Below are 23051 nucleotides of genomic sequence, written 5' to 3'. Positions count from 1 at the left end.
GTGGCAGACTCCCAACAAGGCTGTGATTATATCCCTAGAAGTGCAGAATGTATACAGTAAGGGCATGGATAAATAACAATAAATATACAGGCGATGTTTATTTACATGTATGGTTACACACAAGGGTGTAATTCAGCTTAATTCACCGAGTTGTGTTTGGTGTAGACCAGACTTCACACACATTTTTACCATTTTAACATAAATAAGCAGTGATTATTACTGCAAGAATAGATATTAGAAATAACTGAGCCATTGTAATGTATAGCCTAGTGTGCTGTTTAAAAAATATATGTTAAATCCCATATGATCACCAACTGGACCGTCTCAAATGAAAATATCATATTATATGGGCGTGTGCGTGTATTTAAAGGGCTGTATATAAATGCATGTGTACGGTCGGTATGGAGATTTCGAGCTCCTGTTACAAGAGCCCTTGGAGCTTGCCGAGAACTCACGTGAACCGGGGCTGACTCGCGCTCTGATTGGCCGCCGCGCCTGCACGTGTACCGGCGAATCCCCGTCCGTTATGTAACGTGCAGAGCATGAGAGGAGAGCTACAAGAGGCGGAGGATGAGGAGGGAGGGCTGCGGTATCTGAGTGGGGCAGCTTGGAGTTCATTCATCCCAGTGCACAGCCAGTTCACCCAATTACTATGTATTTATTTATTTATGCATGATATCAGTTTTGTTTTGACGGAAGTTTTTGCTGTTTTTTTTTGTTTGTTTTATTTCAGGTTTTTATTTTTGCACAGAAATAAATGTGCAAAAATAAAATATGAGCACTTAAAATGTGTCTATGGCATGCAACTAATTTCACAACAATTATGAATATGCATACAGTAGCCTACACAAGAGTGAGTTTGCATTAAACTGAACTTAAAGTGCAGTAATGTCCACTGTTCTGCTTTAACACCAGGCCTGTAGATGACAGTTTGAGATAGTCTGTACGGTTGTAGTAGTAATAGTAGGCTCGTAGTGAGAGGAGGAGGAGGGGGAGGAGGAGTTGGGGACAGATGGATGGATGGTGAAACACCCCTGCAAGAGTTGGAATTGGAGGACAACGTGGCTCTGAAAGCATTCAGCCTGTCTATCTGCCCGCCTGTCTGTCTGCCATAACACTACAGACAGGGAGAGTCAAACACACTGTAATCTCACTGTTCCTAACATGCCATAAAAATACCACACCGGCTTACTGAACCACATCCCCCACACATGGCTGTGAAAGTTTATCTTTTGTGTGACTAATCATTAATGCATCTAAATAGGCGGAGCAGCCCCCGAATGCATCGCTTATTTGGTTGTTTATTCTGAATGTAGTCTTAAAATGATGATTAAAACAGTTTCAAATTGCTTTCGCTCCGTTTTGCGGCGCCCCGAGGCAGGACAGACAGACAGGCAGGCAGGCAGACAGGCAGTAAGACACCCGGCATCTCCTCACAATCCACGTGTGTTTCTGTCCTAACTTTTACCCGCCACCATTTTCCTGGAATCCCAGCCTGAGCGGTATCACTCCGCGGGGGAGGCAACATAGACCCAGACTTCAGTGCGAAATTACCGGAAACGCCGCATTTTTCGGTGTTTCCGCCTGGACTCGTTCAAAACAGGGACCGACTGAGGATATATAGGCGATATGCTCGGTTGCCGTTAACGACATTTCGTCGGTTTGTACGTTTTGGCGCGATTTTGATCGTGGCGGAAGCACACCGGCGGGTGGCGGACATATAAACCAAGCGACCCCGACGGCCACACCTACTCTGTCTGCCCGTAGCGGAGGAGGAACCTGACAGGGGATAAACACCATGCTGCCCTGTTGTAACTTTAATTTTACACGCAGAAAATCTCACTCGAGTTGATAACTCAAGTTCTTGCTCTCCCTGTGGACTTTACTCGGATATTTCATCCACTTTTCTTAGTGTTGAATTTCCCGTGAGGACAGTTGAAGGTAAGACAGCTGCATGCCGGTGAATTGAGGTTAAGATAACTTGCACACACAGACACAGGGCGTTTAAAGTCAGCAAAGTCATGGCTGCGTGTTGAGTTGTGCTTTTGTGCGTGTATTGGTTGTAATTTTGCATTTCGTGTGGTTTAAAGTGGTGAATTGAAGAATAAAGAACACCGGTTTCACGTGGGGACCCAGCGTTGCTCAACCCATGCCGGGTTTAAATGACCCGTGCATCGGGTTAACCTTTGGATTTTTAACAGACTTCCTTTGTGCTCTTATTGCCCCCGGAAACACTGAATTTGCGCAGACACACGGCTTGTTGCATGCTTGGTGTAAATTTCGAAATGTGATTTTATATTTGTGTACACGGTGTTCAGTTTTAATAGTAACTCAGTGTGGTGCAAGAGCGTGCAGTCCATGCGACCTAACAGGAGAGCTTCACTGAACCTCCATTCAAAACCGCATTAGGAATTTCACATTTTTTACATGCTTCATTTTGTGTACTCTCTATGCACAGTCTATGCTCAGTCGTTGCTAGTGCAAGATAATGGCATGCATTCGTCTGCGATTAACAGTCATATAGTGTGAAGATAAATGTGGAAATGTCATTTAAAACACTATTAATGACTCATTTCTACTGTCGTGTCGCGGCGCAGACTGGTCTGTGTTGAAGTGTTAGCTCGGGTTTCCCAGGCTGTGATGGTAAAGAAAGGCAGCCTTTAACTCCCAGAGTGTCTGCACCGCACACACTGCTGCTTTGTTCTCCGACACTGCCTGCTATACATGCACATACCATGAGACCCCATAGAAATCTCACAGGATTTTCCATTTCAGTTCCACTTCCAATTATGTGTAATCAGAGGATTGGTTGCTTTGGTTTTTTAACAGCATTTTTAAAGTTTTTCTTCATTATGATGGTTGGTTTACACATGGCAGCAGAAAGCCAGCATGTCCTGACTGGGTTGTGTTATCATACAAGATTCTTGGGGCTTTTTTAAAAGATAATTACCGAGGCTTTGTGTGGAGTAAAGTAGTATTTAAAAGAAGGTGAGAGTGTCTTGATTCTCTGCAGGGAGGCTGTGGGTCATGCATGTGAAACAGAAGCAGAGGTTTTACGTGTTGAGTAACAAAAAGAAGGACTAACAAAAGCCACCCAGGCTCTTTTTATTTCTTAAGGTTTTGTTTTCCGTGTCAGCCAGGCTCCACTTACTCCAGTTTTTATTAACTTTCTGAGAAGAAAAACGTGAATTGTGGAAAGAGGTGTAAAGTTTCTGCCCCTGTGTCTCCCAGCTGTTCCTATGATGTCATGGGGAGGGGAAGTTTTTTTAGGTGATTTACGGCCTCCCCTGGGGAGCAGTGGGGCGGGGCTACAGTGATGTAAACACAGATAAAAGATGCCTCACTACCGGCTGGGGTCTCAGTTTGGAGAAACTGGCCTAAACTTTCACTACAACACGTGTTGGTGCTGCTGGGATTTACGGCGTACTGACACAGAGCTGCTTTAAACACACTACTGGTTCAGCTTCTCTGGACTTAAACTTCACTACCTCTCTGATTTTTATTCTTTTTTCCTGGTTTTTGTTATTTTCTCCAGATTCTACAAGCAAACATGTTGCAAAGCTTCTCTCAGTCGCAGGACTGGCTTTACTCGGAGCCGCTGCTGTTTGACGATGAGTTCTGCCAAAGTTTGATGAAGGACCTCCAGTCGCTGCCGACACCCCCCCAGTCCCCACCGATGAAGAGCGGGCTGGGTGGCACTAAGCCCCTGTCCAAGGAGGACCAGCTGAGTTATGTATCAGACATTCTGCTGGAGGACCATGACATGCAGCTCAACTGGAACTACGATTTCTTCCACTCCGATGCTGCTGAGAAGGAAGGCGAGCCCAGCCAGCCCTGCTCCCCTCTGGAGGAGGGTGGCGAGGACTGCCTGTGGCAGTGCCTGGCAGGGGACAAGAGCCTGGAGGAGAAGCTGGTTTCCTCGATGCTCGGCTCCAGCCCGCTGCTGTCCGACATCAACACCAGCATCTTTGAAGAGATCGCCGGCTCCACGCTGGACTGCCAGAATCTGATGGACACTCAGGAGCCCAGCGAGGCCACATCAGACTACGGCTCAACAGGTGGCGAGCTGTCTACATATTCATCTAGTGACTCTGGTGAGTTCAGACCTCCTCTTACATTCATGATTTTCTTTCATATGAAAGCTAAGCCGTAATATTTGCACTTGTCGTGAGCGTTCAATCAGCGATTCCTTTAGAATCTTGTTTTTAATGAAATGCTGCCTTTTTGATTATTGTCAGTGTTTCCATTCTGATACTTTAATCTCATTCCTGCCTTGTCATTGTGCAGCTTATCAGTATAAACACTCCTCGCCCCGAACAGCCTCGCTGACATTTCATTGATAATTCACAGTTAATGTTTAGTGGCACTGAGCCCAAAATTGTTCTTTGCACTCGGCTTATCTGGATGCCAGCCGCCCACCTGAAATCCGCAGGAGCCTTTATGACTCGAGGATGTTGTTTCAGTGTGGGCGGGGTTTTAGCCGTTGACTGACATGAGTAGATGAGAGGTTTTAGGAGAGATAATTGACTGGGAGGGTGTGTGTATGTGTGTGAGTGACTCATGCTCAGCAAGCACAGTTGCGGCTCCATCCATTAACTCTTAATGAGTCATTTCACCGACTCAAGCCCTCTGGCATCCGTGGCTATGAACCCAAGAGGAAGCGGCAGATATTGCGGCATTTATTGAATTTACTTTCAAGGAAAACTCATTGAGAAAAATATGTTTTTAGTAAAAAGTGACTTTTTTTAAGTATTTGACACAATGTAGCTACCTATTCATTTTAACTGTAAATAGCTTAAGTTCCACGTGATATACTTAATTGTACATTCCAGAGCATCAAAGTTTAACAACTGTTTATACATTCAACTGTTGCTGTAATCTTGAGCGGCCTTCACTCAGCGACAGAGTTAGGGTTTGTAAACAGTTGTAAGCTTCTGTACGTTTATGGCTGTTTACAGTGGGACAGATTTTCACTACTGACTGGCGTGTGTGCGCGCCAAGCACACGTTGGTGTGCTGTGTACACTATCTACACTCTTGTTGTTGGTGTCAGCGTTACTCTGAAATGTCGTCACGCCATCACAGGGTAGATGAACTTACCACAAGGGTCAGAAAATGAGGTTGTGCCAGAGAGTCCATCTAACCCTTCTCCACTTTCTTTTCTCTCTGACAGAGGAGGAGATTGACGTGGTGACTGTGGTGCGCTGTCCCTCCAGCCCCTCCCCTCGGCCCCCTTTGGCTGACCTGTCTGTCCGTCAGCAGAAGCAGGAAGAGGAGCAGCGAGCTCTCCAACGTCATCACTTTGAGATCCAGCTGCAACACAACTACGCTGCACCGTGTCCCGCCTCACCGCCAGTTTCATCCTCCTCCTCATCCAACAAGCGATCACGAGGGAGCGATGGCTCATCACGGTACCATCACTCATCTCGCAGCTCTTCATCATCGTCATCATCATCATCCTCATCGCGGTACCACCACCACCATTCGTCGCGGAATTCTACAGAGACCGAAGATGAGGAGGAGAGGCGGCGGACACACAACGTGATGGAGCGGCAGCGGCGCAACGAGTTGAAGAATTGCTTCGTGCGCCTCCGCGACAACGTGCCCGAGCTGTCACACAATGACAAGGCATCCAAGGTGGTGATCCTGAAGAAGGCCAGAGACTGCATCTACGGCCTGGAGGACGAAGGCCATAGACTGCAATCCAAGAGGGACAAACTAAGAGCAAAACAGGAAGAGCTGAAAGCGAGGCTGGAGCAGCTTCGCAGCTAATGGTCCAGGACCGAACTATGGGCTGCATTTTTAGCTGTGTAGAGACAATGCGGGTGGGGGGGTAAGGGTGGATAAGGGAAGAGACTTTGTACAAAGACAGAGGGTTAGGTGGGGAGAAAGGATGGCGTGTCATGCTGAAAAGAGTGCACAAAGATTTGACATTTCAAGGACTTGATGGTAACAATAGCTCTGAACTGTAAAGAGTCACACATGCAACTGTTGCCATGGACAAACACGACACACTCATTGCCTCAGAACTGATCATTCTCATGCCTTGACTGCTGACTGTTGTAGAGAGTAGGATGTTTTTTAAAACGAGGATGGAGCGAGCAGATTTTTTTATTTTTTAGCTTGGCTGAATGCACACTGAAAGACAAGGACAGTATATTTTTGTTATCGTTTGTTTTTTAATTTCATTCCATTTGGGAATCTTAAGTCTTGGGGATGCCAAATGGCACATGTGAAATTGATGCGAGGCAGAGTGCCTGTTGAGTCAAATAACTTGGAGCCCCATCAGCTCAGTAGTTGAATGAAACTTGAATATTGTTTTCAGGATGTCTTATAGCCATACTAACCAGTGATCCCTCCACTCTGACAGGTGGTTGATGGTGGCTTCGAAGTTATTTGGGCAGCTGCACTTCTGTCAATTCCAGTTAAATTCCAAATCTGATATTATGAAATTTGTCTTGGTCAGGAAAAAAGGTTCTTCAGTGTGCTTTCAGTCCTGTTTGGCCTCAGGCGGACCCTTGGGCCCAGCACCACTCTGTTAATCAGGTTAATGTGTGTCAATGACAGTACTGTATAGACCAGGTTTGATACTGTACACATAACAATGCTCGGCCTCGGTTCAGTTCACCACCACCTCAGTCACTTCAGAGTGTGTGTGTGTGTGTGCGCGCGTTTTCTGGAGTTGTGAAATTGGAAATTACTTTGTGTATTTAAGTATTTGTCATTAACTAACTCAAAGGTAGCCATATTAAAGCATTCAGGTTGTGAGGAGACTGAGCTGCAAAGTGAACTGAACCATGGGCCGTGCTGTCGTAGCAAATCAGCCAAAGTCGGGACGGAAAACCAATGCATAACATTTGATATTTGCATGTCGGAAATGGAGCGACAGACCGATGGTGTCCTGATGTTATTTAAAGGTTCTAGTTGGAGGAAGCTGCAACCGCAGTAATACTGTGATCTTTAGTTCCATAGCTTGGAGAGCAGCCGTTTGCTAAGTGTAAATTAAGGAAAACGGTCCACATATTTATTATTGGACGACCATTGATCTCGTGGAAATTGTTTAAATGTCAGTGATTTATTTGCCAGTGGCCCTCTTTGGTCAAACGTTCTTCATCACATTATGAGGATGACCCTGAAGATGCTGTAATTAAGTGACCGATTGATCATGACCTTAAGCCTGTGATGACTAAATGTGTTGTCAGTTTTAACATAAGATTTGAGCCATGTACATGTTATATGAATGAGGGCCACTGACCAACATTCCCATTTTTTTCAAAGATGGACGGCCTCGCTGGAGCCATTTTGTGCCCAATAAAAGATATATTTTATTACACGGACACAAAATGGCAGCTGGAGAGAGCCGTGACGCCAAGTAATATTTTAAGAAAGTAAAAGAATACTGTGCATGTTCACCAGGATCCTGTTATATCCATTTACTACAGGGTGTTTTGTTGAACTTGTACTTTGGGCTGTATCTGAAGTTTGAGATATCAATAATGGGCATACATGTTTAATTGAATGCTATTTTACTCTAAATATCAATTTATTGTAAATGTTATCCATTTATGTGCTGTTTGACACGGATAAGCAAATGTTCTCCATTTGCACATTTCAGTACAAATGTCTTAAGTGCATCCTGTTTCGTATTACGAGTTCTTCCTCCTTCAGACTGAGTGTACTTGAACAGACCTTGGTTGGTAGGAATAATGAGATTTGAGGTTTTTTGGTGTTTTTAAACCTGTTCTGCCTTGAAATGAATTCTGTTCAGGTCTTCTTGTTTCCTGTTTGATTATGTGGCTGTCTGGTTAAAACCTCATCTCCTTCAAACACAAGCAGAGGCTTCCTGATTTTTCTTCCAAACGTCTCCCAGTTGATTTTTTTTTTTTTCTCCTTGTGTGAAGCCTCCCAGCCATGATGAACCACCTTCTGAAGTCAAGAGGTTTTAACCAGACAGCAGGGATGATTTTTGTTCTTAGCATGATAAAACCTACCTCCACCTGACTGCAGTCTGGCCTGTAATGTTTTGAGTTTTTTTCTTTCTGGTTAAAATATTGTACAGATTTTTTTTAAATGTAAATATTTTTGTTATTGTATCATAAATTATTTTAGTCTTTTTTTTCCTCCTTTGTTCATTTTGAATTTGAATTTAAAAGAAATGTTATTCTTTACCAAGCAGCACTTTTTTTAATATTGATGTAATTAAATAATGAATGAGAGTTGGGAAGTCTGTGTGGTTTTATTGCATGCGCGCACACACACACACACACACACACGCACACACACAAACACACTCAGAGCTGTAGAGTAAAAGAGATACACAAGGGAAGGCAGGGACATTTTGCATGTTTCCATATATTTTAATTGTTAGATGTGAATCCTGTATTCGTCCCACAGCAGGGAAATTTGCAACATTACAGCAATCGGAATTTATATTACTGCACGTATCAAATGCAGATATTTCAGTTAATATATACAGATACTGCACACGAGTGATGATTGTCCACAGTTTTAGTACGTGTGTGAGGTCTACTCAGAGCAGTGTTGGATGTAAAGTCTGACAGCAACAGGAAGGATATAAGAATATTGAATAACACACTGAAGCATATCCATGGAGCTCTGATTACAGCTGAGTTACAATTTTCTTAAAATGAAAAGGGAACAATAAATATGAAGTTGTCTCATTTCACATCAGTCCCACAGTTATACTTGTCTTAATATGTGAGCAGTAAATATTCAAAAGGATCAACTGAGAAAACAAACCTAAACTGTTTAGTTGGATGTCACTGTTCTTATTGATGAAGGTTAATCAACTACAGACCCTGTTGATTGTTGATGACACTGCACAAACTCAGAGGAGCTCCTGCATCTCTGCAATGCAATCAGTCTTGTCATTCACACTAAAGAATGATGAATCGTTGGTCAGTGACGTTTCTGTAACATCATATTGAGCTTACATAGCCCACCTACATATAAGCAGGATGCTCAATCAATGCAGCAAAATGAATATTTTGTCTTAATGCAGGGGTAGGCAACCTGTTGCTCTGGAGCCACATGCGGCTCTCTCGCCCTTCTTCAATTGAGAACCTCCGGGTGGGGGTTTCTGTGGGTACTCCGGCTTCCTTCCGCAATCAGGTTAACTGGTGACTCTAAATTGTCCATAGGTGTGAATGTGAGCGTGAATGGTTGTCTGTTTCTATAGCCCCTTTTACACTGCCAGATTTTTGGCGAATGTTGGGCCGTTTTGCAGGCAAGCTGTGAGCGTTTAGACACAGAGCCGGAGAGTTTTCCACCTCGTAGGGTAGACATATTGGCGGAACCTTTTTGGTTTAAACAGAACGAGGCGGCCTTCCGCAATGGGAGGAGCTGTTGATGACGCCGCACGTGCGACCCACTGGCGGTGGATAAACAGGAAACAGCTGATAGCAGGAATTAGCAGCTAGTAGCAAGAGGGAAACACAAACCTGACAGACACTGTAAAGATGAGCAACTGGGGAGACAAGGAATTGCGCGCCCTCCTTGTCCTCGCAAACGAAGAGGCCATTAACTGTCAGATGACGGGGACAGTGAAGGACGGGCTGACTTACGAGAGAATTGCCGAAGGACTGACCAGCCGCGGCTTCCCTCCCATGTCACTGTTTACGTCACACACTGAGCTACATGTTTTGTTACTTGCTCACGTCCCCCATTGCCCCGAAAAAGGCGCATTCTGTATGAACAAAGCAGGTAGGCGGCATTTTGCTGCACTCCCTGATTTTGTTTTTATACTGCCAATGCTGAAAGAAGACTGATTGGGCTTTCCTGCAAATTTGCACAATTCCTATTTAAAAAGGGCTACTATTTGGTGTCTGCTGCATTGGTGACCAGATCATTCCTAGCATAGCTCCTCCCAACTCTAGTCTGAGGGCTAATCAGCAGATCAAATGAAAACATTTGCGTGGACAGGGCCTTTAAAGTGATATTTTCTCCTGTCCGTACTGGCTGTGAAGGTTTTTCTTCCCTCTGCAACTCAGCTGTAATGGTACAGGTCAATGATAAAATTTTGGAAAGCAAAACGAACTTTGGCACCGTGCTGAGAAGCAGCCGGGACAGGAAATTGAATGGATAGAACTATAAGCACAAACTGTGGGAGGTAGCGAGGCTTTGTAAATTATCCAGCGTCTTTATACTTTACTGTCATTAACCCCTCTCTCTCTGTCCTTGCTCACTGCAGCCAAGCAGCATTCCTCTTTCTCTGCTGCTTGTAATGTTTTGCTGTGCAGTTATATAAGCACGGATAAGAAAAATCAATATATCCTGATATTCTGACAGAGAGGTCAATCCCGTGCCCCCAGCTGGCAGGACACTGGAGAACCAAAATTTCAAAATTTAGTCACTATACCATGAGAGTTCCACTATGCCTGTTGTGCGCAAAAATGCTCACCATAACACACCTGTCACCCTCAGCAGCCCCTCCCAGGTGTAGAGATATGGGAATGTTTTCTCAGGGCAAAGTGTGAGGCAGCAGGTAGAAGTTGTGCAACCTGAGCTCAGTCCATGTGTTGCAATGTGCATGTGGTGCAGGTGGACATGTGCCAGTCAGGTGTGTGTGTGTGTGTGTGTGTGTTTTACTCTCCAGAGTTTCTATGTTATCTTGTTCCTGTGCAGCGTGGGTGTTTCTTTTAAATTCACTTCTGGAAAACGTTCAACAGCACAGGTTCAACAGCCTGAATGTTCAAATATTTTCTTCATTCGCTGCTGATTTTAACCTTAAAAAAGCTGAACTGTTCAGACCTCAGAGTTCTATAGAGGAGTCATAACTTCAGCAATAACTTACAATTGTGATAATACATTTGTGTAGAGTGGCATTTATTAAAACATGGGTTTAAAGTTCTTTACTTTTACAAGGTAAACTGAAAAGGAAATATTGATTTGTTGGCTTTTGGGTCAGAGGAGTCACATCTGATAATGATTACTATTCATATACTGGAGATTTTAAAAAAGCAGAAATAGGTTCCAAAACACGTTGGGTCCGGATTAATGAACTCCCAGTCTGCTCTCTGCAACCCTATATACCTTAAACCTTACTGGGGCAGCTGTGGCTCAAAGGTAGAGTTGGTCGTCAACTAATCGGAAGATTGGTGGTTTGATCACCTGCTCCTCCAGCTCGTTGAAGTACCTTTGAGCAAGATACTGAACCCCAAATTGTGGGGTACAACTTGTGTGAGTGAATGGTTACTGAGTAGCAGGTGGCACCTTGTGTGAATGGGCGAATGTGACATGTAGTTTGCTTTGAGCTTTGAGTAGTCAGAAGACTAGAAAAGCGCTATACAAGTGCAGTCTATTTACCATTTACGTATACTCATGTTACTTTCAGTAACAGTTCGACCTTTTCGTCGGCCCAATCAAAAGCCCTTTTTAAATAGGTATTGTGCAAATTTGCAGGAAAGCCCAATCAGTCTTTTTTCAGCACTGGCAGTATAAAAACAAAATCGGGGAGTGCAGCAAAATGCCGCCTGCCTACTTTTGTTTATACAGAATGTGCCTTTTTCGGGGCAATGGGGGGCGTGAGCAAGTAACAAATCGTGTAGCTCAGCGTGTGACGTAAACAGTGACGTGGGAGAGAAGCCGCGGCTGGTCAGTCCTTGTAAGTCAGCTCGTCCTTCACCGTCCCCGTCATCTGACAGTTAATGGCCTCTTCATTTGCGAGGACAAGGCTCCTCCCACAAGTCATCAACAGCCCCTCCCGTGGCGGACAGCCGCCTCGGTCTTTTTAAACTAAAAGGGTTCTGCTAATATGTCTACCCTACGAGGTGGAAAATTGGGCACCTTGGATCAACTCGCCAATTTGGCTCTGTGTGTCTAAACGCTCGCAGCTTGCCGGCAAAACGGCCCAACATTTGCGGAAAATCTGGCAGTGTAAAAGGGGCTAGAGAAAACTCTGGTCTTACTTTTTACCAAACAATCAAACAACCCCACAGCAGACAATCTGCTTCCTGTGTACATCGGCATGCACATGCCCAGTGTACATCAATTGTTTTTGTTTTAAAATGCTGTTTTAGAATTAAACCATACAAATGTGAATATAATCTTAATGTCAGACCACTTTTACCAACTCATTCACTCCTTTTCACTTTAATTCCAAGACATATGAGCAACGTTACTGAGTCTGTAATCATCTTTCATTCATGTAAAAGCAGTCAGAATTAATGTTAAAGGGTTAAACAGGGAAAAAGATGAATAAAAAACATGTTGGAAATGTCCTTTAAATGGAGACTTGACAGGTTGACAAGTGCTGTATTTTGGAATTAAACGTTTTAAATGTTCACAAAGGAACAGAAAAGTAGAAAAGGACAGTTGTTGTTTGTGTGGATGGAGGTTAGGATGAGTTTATTTTAGGGTCTGGGAAAGAATGTCAGTCAGCAAAGTGTTACACAGTAATATAACGATAACTGTGAAGTGTGCGTGTGTGTGTGTGTGTGTGTGTGTGTGTGTAGAGCTATGTAGGTCAAGGCAAGAAAGATGTGACTGTCAGGTGCGTCAGATAGCAGCTAACAGATCGGGTCAGATGCCATAAAAGCCTTTTCATCAGTGAGTGACAGATTAGGTTTGTTGTTTTATGAAAGAGTGCAGGGAGAGGCCTGATAGTACATGTCCTAAATACACAAACATACACGCATTATCTCAGCGTGTGTTTTCCTACACACTCTATTAAAAACATGTAGTTGTTGGAAGGAGGTGAAGAGGTGGAGCTCTGATAAAACCTGGCATCAGTGGCAGGCGTTCATCCAACATGTTTTCGTTTCCAGGTGGTCAAATACTGACACTTTGTCAGACATGGATTTTTTTCAGCCGATACCTATACAATAACCGATAATTTCACATTTTGGTATTTAAAAAGAAGTTAATAACCTGTAGGTTGTGCATGCTTGAGGGTAAGAAAGGCTAAGATGTAGTGAGCAAAGGTGGATGATTTAATATTCCGTAGCTCTGACATTATCACATTTTGTTTTCAGTTATCAAAAAACTTTATAAACATATTTTGTTTTTTACAGAGCACTTTGCCTAAGAAGGCATGTCAACATGTTATACACAAATATTCAAAACAGAAAGTAAAGTTCCTCTGCTTCCCCGCCGAGACACTAGGAGACTACTGCTGAGCCGATGCTGCTGTGTTAGCTTATGCTAACCGGGCAGACACTGATCATTTGTCAATAGAAAAGCAGCCCCGAAGACGTTCCTTGCTAAACTAGTGGGAAGTCAGGCTGTCGGGATCAGACACTCGGTGCAATCGTGTTGTCGTCCGCTGAAACTGTTAAAGACGTTCACACAGACGGCGACATGTTTTGTTCTCTAGTAAGTCTGCCACGCTCTCCGTGTTATCTGGCAGCTTGTAAACCAACTCCAAACGGTAGCGCCACCCACTGTGTCAAGGTGTGTATGTAGATGCTGCTCTTATCAGTCAGTGAGAGCAACTTGGCTTTGTATTCATTCATTCATTCATTCATTCATTCATTTTCTGTAACCACTTGTCCTGTTAGGGGACGCAGGGGCTGGAGCCTATCCCAGCTGACACTGGGCGAGAGGCAGGGTTCACCCTGGACAGGTCACCAGACTATCACAGGGCTGACACATAGAGACAGACTACCATTCACACTCACATTCACACCTACGTACAATTCAGAGTCACCAGTTAACTTGCATGTCTTTGGACTGTGGGAGGAAGCTGTGGGAGGAAGCTGGAGTACCCAGAAAAAACCCACGCTGACACAGGGAGAACATGCAAACTCTGCACAGAAGGGCTTCCCCAACCCTCTTGTTGTTAGGCTGCAATACTAACCACTGCAGCACCGTTCTGCTTCATATAATGGGCTCTATTTATCGGTTATAATTTAAAATTACGTAATGTTGCGTCAAAACAACATTGACTTTTGGTTTCAAACAGGACAGGAACTGTGGTCTCCTGGATGAAAGTCCTGTTTTGTTTGACCCATCCACCTACCCTTCTCCCGCTTTATGTGAACTTTCTCACTCTTTGAACCACATCAGTTGCTCTCAGCGTCAAGTATTGCAGAGAATGGTTTTACTTTGGAGTTGAAAGACTGATGTATCTCATGAACACACTGAAGGGTGCCTTTAGCATCGGTATCGCACATCAAGGGCCGTGACAAAGCATTTTTATTTGACAACCTGGGAACGAGAACGGGCTGGTTCATCTGTGTTTACATTTCTTATTTACAGGCTATTCGTTTTTACCCTTACTGCTTCTTCCCATGCTGCCTTAGTATAACTGAGTCATACAAGTTTATGTTAGTCAGAGGTGAGAAATGTCTGACTGACCAACATTGCCATTTACCCCCCCCCCCTCCAATATGAGTCAGCCACACTGTTGCACTGGGTTGCATGATCCTTCATCACCATAAACACACACACTGTAGTTTATTTTGACTCAGTGCCACACACACCATCCTGCTGCCACAAACACTCCCTACAGCAACTAATGTGGATCAATCCGGATCAATAGTCCCCATATGTTCATTGTTTGCGAGAAACTACAGTTATTTTAAGGAAATACTGAGACATATGTCATAACCAGTGGGCTAATCAATAGACTAGAGCGATAAATGGCTTCACTTTCTTTTTGTCTTGATGCTTTTTTCTGCCGTGATAACTTTATTGGAACTTATGGTAAGTGACATAAGTTGAGCATGACTGCCGCTTTCTATGAAAGAGGAAACTAAAAACCTTTTCCAAAGCCACAGGGCAGTGGAGTGGAGGGTGGAGTGTCACTTTTAATTCAAACTATAACAGACCAAGCCTAGTGTGTGTATATTTGTGTGTGTGTGTGTGTGGGCGTTGTACAGTAGCTGACTGTGTTTGCTTCTCATGTGGTTCAGTGACCCAAATATTCTGACTCATTCATTCTGATCCGCCACATCACGACTTAAAGGGAGAGAGAGAGAATGGAGAGATGGAAAAAGAATTCAAGAGAGAGGAAACAAATGAGACAGAGGTGAGGAAAAATGGAGAGGATGGAGAGGGAAAAAAAGTAAGGAACAGAGAAAATGAAGAGTGAGAGATAGAAAAAAAAGCAATGAGGCTAAAGTTCATCCCTTTTTTATTTTTCCTACAGTGCAGGAAATAATGACAGAGCTCAGAGAGACGGTTATAACACAGCTCGGTCCAAACCACATTATGAATACAGACACTGAGCCACAATACAACACACACACACACACACACACACATACACACACACAAGTCATAAATGGAAAAATGGCTCTGAAGCATTCCTGCAGGAATGCAGCTGTAGTGAGCTGCGTTAACAGCAGTTACGTTAGATTCCAGTGAGTTGTGGCAAAAAATGAATGTGTCCAAATTTGTCAAAATGTCCCTATAAACCACTCAAACCAGTACACTGACATAATTAAAATCTCCATGGACCACCAGTACGCTCAATACGTTCCAGACCATCAAATTTCAGACGCAATATGACAAAATATGGCTACAAACATAGGATAAAATTGCTGCTAGCTGTTGGCATTTAGCTTCACGTCGCTACGTAAATGCAGATGTTTAACAGAAATGATCCACAATATGGCAAAACACACACTTTTGTGTGTGCAGTTAGCGCTTATTTGTATTCACACCATGTCAGCAGAATAAAAAGGGAAAAAAAAAACGTGTTGGTTTTGGAGCAAATTGATTTCCCCAACTGCTAGTCCTGACAAATGGAAGATAGCCTACATTACTCTACATACAAACAATGTAGAGCTCCCTCCTGATTAGCTGAATTGACCATATCATTACTATTTACAGCCATTTTTCCACCTCTTTGTTTATGCTGTTATAGTAGCAGTATATTTATAGAGTATATATATATGTACATCTGTGACTCCACATTGCAACTTCGAGGCTGACATGAGTAATTTTGCCCATTTAGCTGCTAATAATTAGCCATCTCTGCAATAACCCTGCATAGCTAAACAAATGCAGGTAGAACATGCCAAAGATCTGAACAGCTAACCATGCTCACACCTTGAGAAATGTTTGCATTGTACAAAATATTTGCGACATTTGAAGCAGCAAACTTATTGAACAGTTGCGCTGGCATTGGAAACATCTTTGTCTTGTAAATGCCATTTTTCTGATGTGAGTCATATCTAAAAGATACAACATAAAACAGTAAAATTGGTGATCTGGCAACCCTATCAGGTGCAAGATTTTGTTATGCCCACAATGTCCCAAACAGTAAAAATTGGGTCTGAATATACTCAGTGTTCCAATTTTAAGTAATCACAGCACAGTTAAAAATCAAACAATTTTGTTGTTACTTACTTTGAAAAGTTTGGAAAAAAAAAATAATCACGTGCTGACAATAGTGACGCCATGGAGTGCGCCCGCGGAGAGGCTCTTTGTCTGGGCAGTCTTGTGCTCATTCCTCATGAGGTAAAACCACTGCTTCAGGGATAAACATCTCAAATAAGCTGGACTGGTCTACTATGAAGCTGTGGTTTCATGAGCCAGTGATTTGAGTGAGTTTGTTTGAGTGTGTTTGGCACATTAAATGCAGTTCATATGACACTGATCCTTTTTTTTTTATTTTGAGGCAGTTGTAGCCTGTTGCAGTTTCATCTTGAGTCTCCTGATCCTTGTTTAGAGCTGATACATGGGCTTATGTAAGGTTTAACATTCTGGTATTTTTAACTTGCAATTACGTGACAGAGTATCTCAGATTATGTTGCAGAGTGATGCAAAAGTAATGCAACAAGCAGAGAATCAAATGTCAGAGTGAGGGGGCTGCCTTGGACAGACGCCTCCAGCAGCACGGGGTTTCGGAGTTCGGTGTTATGTTTGAGGGCACCTCGGCAGTGCCCGGGAGGCCAACTGGCACTCTCCAGCTACTAGTCCACAATGCATATTTGGTCTGGATAAGGACTTGAGCCAGTAACCCTTCGTTTCTCAACCCCAGTCCCTCTGGACTTTGCTATGGCTAGCCCAGAAATGACTTTCTCCAGGGAGTAATTCAGTAAAATAAGACATTACTCTTTTTAAAAGTAACAAGTAATATATAATATATTACTTTTATAGTAATTACACCATTTAATAGGTATATCTTAAGCCCTTTTAAAACAGGAATTGTGCAAATTTGCAGAAAAGCCCAATCAGTCTTTTTTCAGAATTGGCAGTATAAAAACAAAATCGGAGAGTGCAGCAAAATGCCGCCTACCTACTTTTGTTCATACAGAATGCGCCTTTGTCGGGGCAATGGGGGGTGTGAGCAAGTAACAAAATGTGTAGCTCAGCGTGTGACGTAAACAGTGATGTGGGAGGGAAGCCGCGGCTGGTCAGTCCTTCGGTGATTCTCTCATAAGTCAGCCCCTTCACCGTGCCCGTCATCTGACAGTTAATGGCCTCTTCATTTGCGAGGACAAGGAGGGCGCGCAATTCCTTGTCTCCACAGTTGCTCATCTTTACGGTGTCTTTCAGGTTTGTGTTTCCCTCTTGCTACTAGCTGTTCATTCCTGCTATCAGCTGTTTCCTGTTTATCCACCGCCAGTCGGTCGCACGTGTGGCGTCATCAACAGCTCCTCCCACAAGTCTTCAACAGCCCCTCCTGTGGCGGAAGGCCTTGTTCTTTTTAAATCAAATAGGTTCCGCCAATATGTCTACCCTACGAGGCGGAAAATTGGGCACCTTGGATCAACTCGCCAATCCGGCTCTGTGTGTCTAAATGCTCGCAGCTTGCTGGCAAAATGGCCCAACATTCGTGGAAAATCTGGCAGTGTAAAAGGGGCTATAGAGTATTGTCAAGCTGTAAAATGAGAGAGCAAACGTTCTCATTTCACAGCTAAACAGTACACTATAATGTTTCTGAAAGCATTTGAGGTGAGAAATAGGCAATGCAGTAACAGACTCTAGATTCATATTTGATCAGTGCTGCCCACTTTGGCATTTTGACCGCAATGTTTGACAGCAGAGTAACAGGATTATCTGTGTCATGTATACTACTGTCTGGATATAATGATGGTTTTAGCAAATATGTAAATTATTTTTTCTAAAAGTTACCAACAGTGACATTTGGTGAAGAATTTGTAACATGTGACTCATGTCACTCAAGTTCAAACCACTCACACAAACCTTTAAATTTGTTGTCAAGCTTCTGAGATTTCCTGTTGACCTTCAGGCTAAAATGATAAATGAGAGTCACTGTTATCTAAAATATTGATTTCCTCTCAATGAAGAGTGAGATAATGGATGCTCTGTGGAAAAAAAAAAAGCTTTTTCTGAGGGTTCAACTTTTCCTCTGAGTTGTTTCTGAACAACATTGTTACTGTATGAAAAATTCATGTGTGATAAAATCTCTCCACTTTATCATTCAAACAGTCAGTGAGAGGCAGCTGTTCTCAGTCATCGTCTTCATCATCATGTGTTCACGCTGAGATGTTAAATCTGCATTTAGCCTGGATGTGACTCAACAGCCGGTAAGTCTACTGTCCTTCTCGCTTGTTCCAAAGCTGACGCAGCTGCCCTACATTCCCCTCATCTGTAACCCATTACCCAGAACCCTTTGCTCTAGTGCCTGGCCAGGAGCTCCCTCAAGGGTTGCCAGCCAGCTCTGACGATGCATTTCCTGTTCGCACGTCACTGGCTATGAACGTCATGTTAAAATAATAAGGCTATTATATCAGAGCTCTGTCACAAGCACGAGATCCAGAGCCGGGCTGGCTGGCTGGCACTGTGTGTGCGCAGCCTGCGGCGATGCCAAGAAAGTGTAAATGTGTGCTTGTTCGTGTGTGTGTGTTTGTCTTTGTCTCTCTGTGTGCAGTCGCTCTTGTTAAACTAGTTTCACGTAGAGAAAATGTATGTAATTTGCTGCCAGCCTGTTCTGAGGTATAAAAGCTTCACACAAACTGCAGACAAGGAGCTTAATGTACAAAGACTCACTAACGATGCTTTTTCTAAAGAGGCTGTCTTGAAAAGTGAACTTTCTGAAGGTGCAGCACCAAATGTGAGAGAAAAGGTTTGATTTTGAGCACAACAGACACAGGCAAATGAACATAAAAGTAAAATAAAATCAGACAAAATATCACAAATATGATTCCTGCTGGATTAATATTCGATTGTTGCATTTGGCAGTTCTCATTTTAAATCAGTTTCAACAGAGAGCAGACGGATACTAATTCTGCCTGTCATCATTATTACCTTCAGACGTGATGTGTAAGTGAACTGAGTGTATTGATCGTGCCCAGCTCTGTGCAGACGCTGTCTCTTAGAAGCGCTGTCTGATGAATGTCTGATTGATCACTTCACAATGACCAAGGGACAGTTTTTAGAGCTTCAGTTTTCATGTGTTACATGTCTTTGTATAAAATGTACCTTACACAATCACATCTTTAAATGGAACAATTCAGATTTTTCGAAGTGGTGTTGTATGTGATACTTATCCATCGTAAGGGTATTACACATAGTGGATGTTTGTCGACTCACCCCCAGTTTGGAGAAGTGGCAGGAGTGTTGACAAGGAAGCTAAAGCGTAGTTCACATTACACTATTTTCACCCTGATTTTGCGTCACAGAGACTATCGTAATCTTTTGAGTGTTCATAGCTGGCGACGTGTGTTTCTGTCAGCGGGAGTCTCGCCAACTGCATTACGACCTGTGTGTGCACACCACAAGATTTCACCACCGAGCCCTCACCGACAGAGCCCCAGATAATGCGGTGATGTCACCAAACTTGGAGACGACACATCGTAAAGGCATGGATATTCTTTCCAGTGTTGAATCAGATCTGCCTCCAGGGCCTGGGTCCAAACACAACGCGCTCCCCGTGATCCTGTGGACGCCACCATCGTTGTTGTTGCTTGCCGGCTTGTCGGTGTTGCCAGATTTGGGAGAGAAACAAGCAACCAGGGCTATGGAAACAAGCCCAAAAGAAGCGACTATCATTTAAATAACTTATTAGATGGATATATATATGTAGTGAAAGGTGACGTTTGTCCTCCTCTTATTTCTTCCGTCCTCCTGCGTGCTGATGTGGGACGTATCCCGCCTCCCATTGGCTGATGCTCTTTGTCAGTCATGTCACACTTCTCCAGTTTTCTAGCATGCCAGATATCCAGTCCCAGTCGCAGGCGAGGGGGCGACTTGCTCATAGGCTTGTTCACACATGAGGAGTCGTCGTAGCAGACTATCTGCTGACTCACCTCCGACCCAAGGTGGCTCTCAAGATCCTCTGCGACGTCAAAATCGCGGTGAAAATCGTGTAATGTGAACTAGGCTTAAGCAATGTCCTGCTATGGATGGGGGGCAGCGACAAAATGTATATTTGCAATCTAAAAAAAAAGTCTTGTCTAAAAGCATCTGTAAGAGTTTAAGTGTATGTTATATTGAGAGTATTTTCACTGCTTCACTTTTCCATCAGACTGCCCGTTGCAGTAGGGAAGCAGTTATTGGATTCAGTTCTCGATCTATGCTCTTGTGAAAGTCACCAGACTCCATTGAGAAAAACAGTAATTTTAGCTCACTGAAAACAAGAGCAGCTGGCCTACGACTGCCTCCATCAGTTAATTTATTTACATTATTTTGTGACTTTGTTAAATCTGCACAAGCCCTAATAAACACCAAAGCCACGAAATAACACAAACAAAAGGCAGCAGTAGGCCAGCAGCTCCTGTTTTCAGCAATGTTAAATTACTGTTTTTCTCAATGGAGTCTGGCCTCTAAGTTTCAGTTCCCCCTCAGAAATAATTGCCTGACAGTAAGGTATAAATATGTTCTAATATAGCATACACTTAAACTGATATTGATTTCATAGGTGTCTTGTTGCTGCTCCTATCTACAGCAGTACATTGCTTAGCTTCCTTGTCCGACTTCTGTCTGCTTCTCTAAAATGGGGGTGCGTTGACCACCATCTCCTGTGGATAATACACTGACTATGAATGTGTATCTCATACAACCCCCTTCAAAAAAATATTTTTTCTGATTCCAGTGAAGGGAGGTCTTAATGCTACAGCATACAACAACTTATCAGTGCCCCCGTGCATAAGGCCACATCCATTTTAAAATGGTTTTTCACAGTTTGTGTGGAAGAACTTGACTGGTCTGCACATCCTGACCTCAACTCCATCCAACACAAGCCAGACCTGACCATTCAACATCACTAATGCTAATGTTGCTGAATGGGAGCAAATCCCTGCTGCCAGGTGCAAAACTCTGGTTGAGATGCTGAAGCTGGAAGAGTGGAGGCTGTTGGAGCAACGCAATAATATCTTTGGTTTTGGAATGAATGGGGTGTCCACATAGTTTTGGCCATGTTGTGTACTTTAGTGTCCAGTTACACACTGAACAAGTTCAAATGAGAAATGTGAATCTCCCACTATTCCACATCAGCAACTACCCCCAGTGAAATAATGACCCTGCTCCTCCAGTGTCCTCAAATGACATGATGTCAAGGTGTTAATGTATTTTTGATACAATGCCTGAGAAGAAACACCTCAACCTGAGTTCACACTACACTTCTTGCTTTCTTGTAATCGCGACTCTTGGAGCCGTTGTGGTTTTCACACTACACAACTGACGGATGACAAGAGGTCACACACTGCGAGATCTTTCACCGGGAGGAATCCCCACTGTCTTGTCAGGTCGGGCAGGTGCTTACAAAATATCACAGGTTATCAATAACTTACAAAGAAGCTCTATGCTAAAGTCCACCTTCGACCTGCTCTTCACCACTCTCTGTCACTTTCTCTCTCCCTTGAAACACACACGCACACACACATACCTCGGAGTGTTGCAGCGCTCAGTCCTTGTCTCTATCCTCAACCTGTGTCTTGGCTTTCATTAAGTGAAGCTTGCCAACAAGGTCACCGGCTGGTCTGGATATGCAGCCTGCTAGATATCTGGGGTGCATCTGTAATGCAACAGCAAGCCTTTTGGCTTGAGCACAGATCTGTGAGCACAGAGCCAACGCCACTTCCCCTCTGATCTGGAGCGTTTACAGGGAAGCCCCAAAAACTGTCAGCAAGTGGAAAATCACAGCTAAAGTTTTGTAGTGTGAACTAGGCATTAAGGGGTGTTTGACTTTAGGGAACATGTCAGAGCCCCCAACTTTGACGTAATGTTATTAGCTGTGGGTCGTCGCTGCCTGCATGCCATGAATGGAGTTTGTGTGTGACAGTGTCACAGTGAGTTCCAGTGGCGTCGCCTGGCCTGGGCATCCGGGGCTTTAGCCCCGAACGTTTTTTCTTAAGCCCCGGATAATTCAACTTCAGAAGAAATAATGATAACTGTACATTAACGAGCCACTAAAGAAGTTGTAGTTTTCCATTTTCAGTGAATGCAACACAGGATGACGTCGAGACTGGTTAATCAGAGAGAGGGGTTGCATGAAGCATCCGTGTTTTATTGGCTGATAGCCTCGCGTCACCAGGCTCTTCCCGTATCTAAACCATTGGTGCGCTGGAGGGAGACGTTTTAGCAACAGCACGAAAGATCATGGATATAAGACGTTTTTTCAAAAACAAGGAGGCTGACTCGGCTGAGGCTCACGTCTCCGGGGAGCCCTTACCAGAAACAGGTAAATGAATAATTTAAATTCTGTTTATTCCTTCAAAATTATGTGAAATGTGTAGTGTTAGGGGGGCGTGCAGGCGGAGCTGCGGGACAGTCCTCCCCGGTGATAGACGCTCTTAGGCGGGCTGAAAGTCCCTGAAGGCTCGGTACGGCTGGCGACTTTTCCCACACACAAATTCAGTGATATTTTTCTCACATAAGTTACCAAAGATACCGCACACAACTACGTAACTGTTGTTATGTCCTTCTAACATTGCTGTGTGGGTTGAAGTGTTGGCCTTTTTCTTTTTATTGTGAGAACTGAGCTTTCACAATAAAACTCCCGAGGACTTCCGAAGGGCTGCCGAGCGCTGCCGAGCACCTCTATCTCATTTTGCCTGCATGTATACAGTTATTCATGTAGATATTTGTCAATGTTGTTATTGATTAGGCTACTCATATATTGTTGCAACATTTAAACTCTTTACTACCATCTCTTGTATTTCATAATTAAAACAATAT

At 43.6% G+C, this 23051-nt stretch overlaps 1 protein-coding gene across 2 annotated transcripts; it reads left to right on the top strand.

The window, feature by feature from the left end:
- The first annotated feature begins 1739 nt into the window (after positions 1–1739).
- mych (myelocytomatosis oncogene homolog) lies at positions 1740–8099 on the top strand. 2 transcript variants are annotated; one of them, XM_049590121.1, is made up of 3 exons: positions 1740–1941; positions 3536–4094; positions 5173–8099. In XM_049590121.1, the coding sequence occupies exons 2-3, from the start codon at positions 3551–3553 to the stop codon at positions 5769–5771; spliced, it is 1143 nt and encodes a 380-aa protein (XP_049446078.1). In that variant the 5' UTR covers positions 1740–1941; positions 3536–3550; the 3' UTR covers positions 5772–8099. The 2 variants fall into 2 exon arrangements, with proteins under 2 accessions (XP_049446078.1, XP_049446086.1); XM_049590129.1 differs by lacking the exon at positions 1740–1941 and having other exon boundaries at positions 3174–4094.
- Positions 8100–23051: the final 14952 nt, after the last annotated feature.

This window comes from Epinephelus fuscoguttatus, linkage group LG1, assembly GCF_011397635.1.
Source record: "Epinephelus fuscoguttatus linkage group LG1, E.fuscoguttatus.final_Chr_v1".
Classification (NCBI taxonomy): domain Eukaryota; kingdom Metazoa; phylum Chordata; class Actinopteri; order Perciformes; family Serranidae; genus Epinephelus; species Epinephelus fuscoguttatus.
The sequence above is the reverse complement of the archived record's forward strand: the minus strand, read 5'-3'. Positions and strand labels throughout refer to the sequence as shown.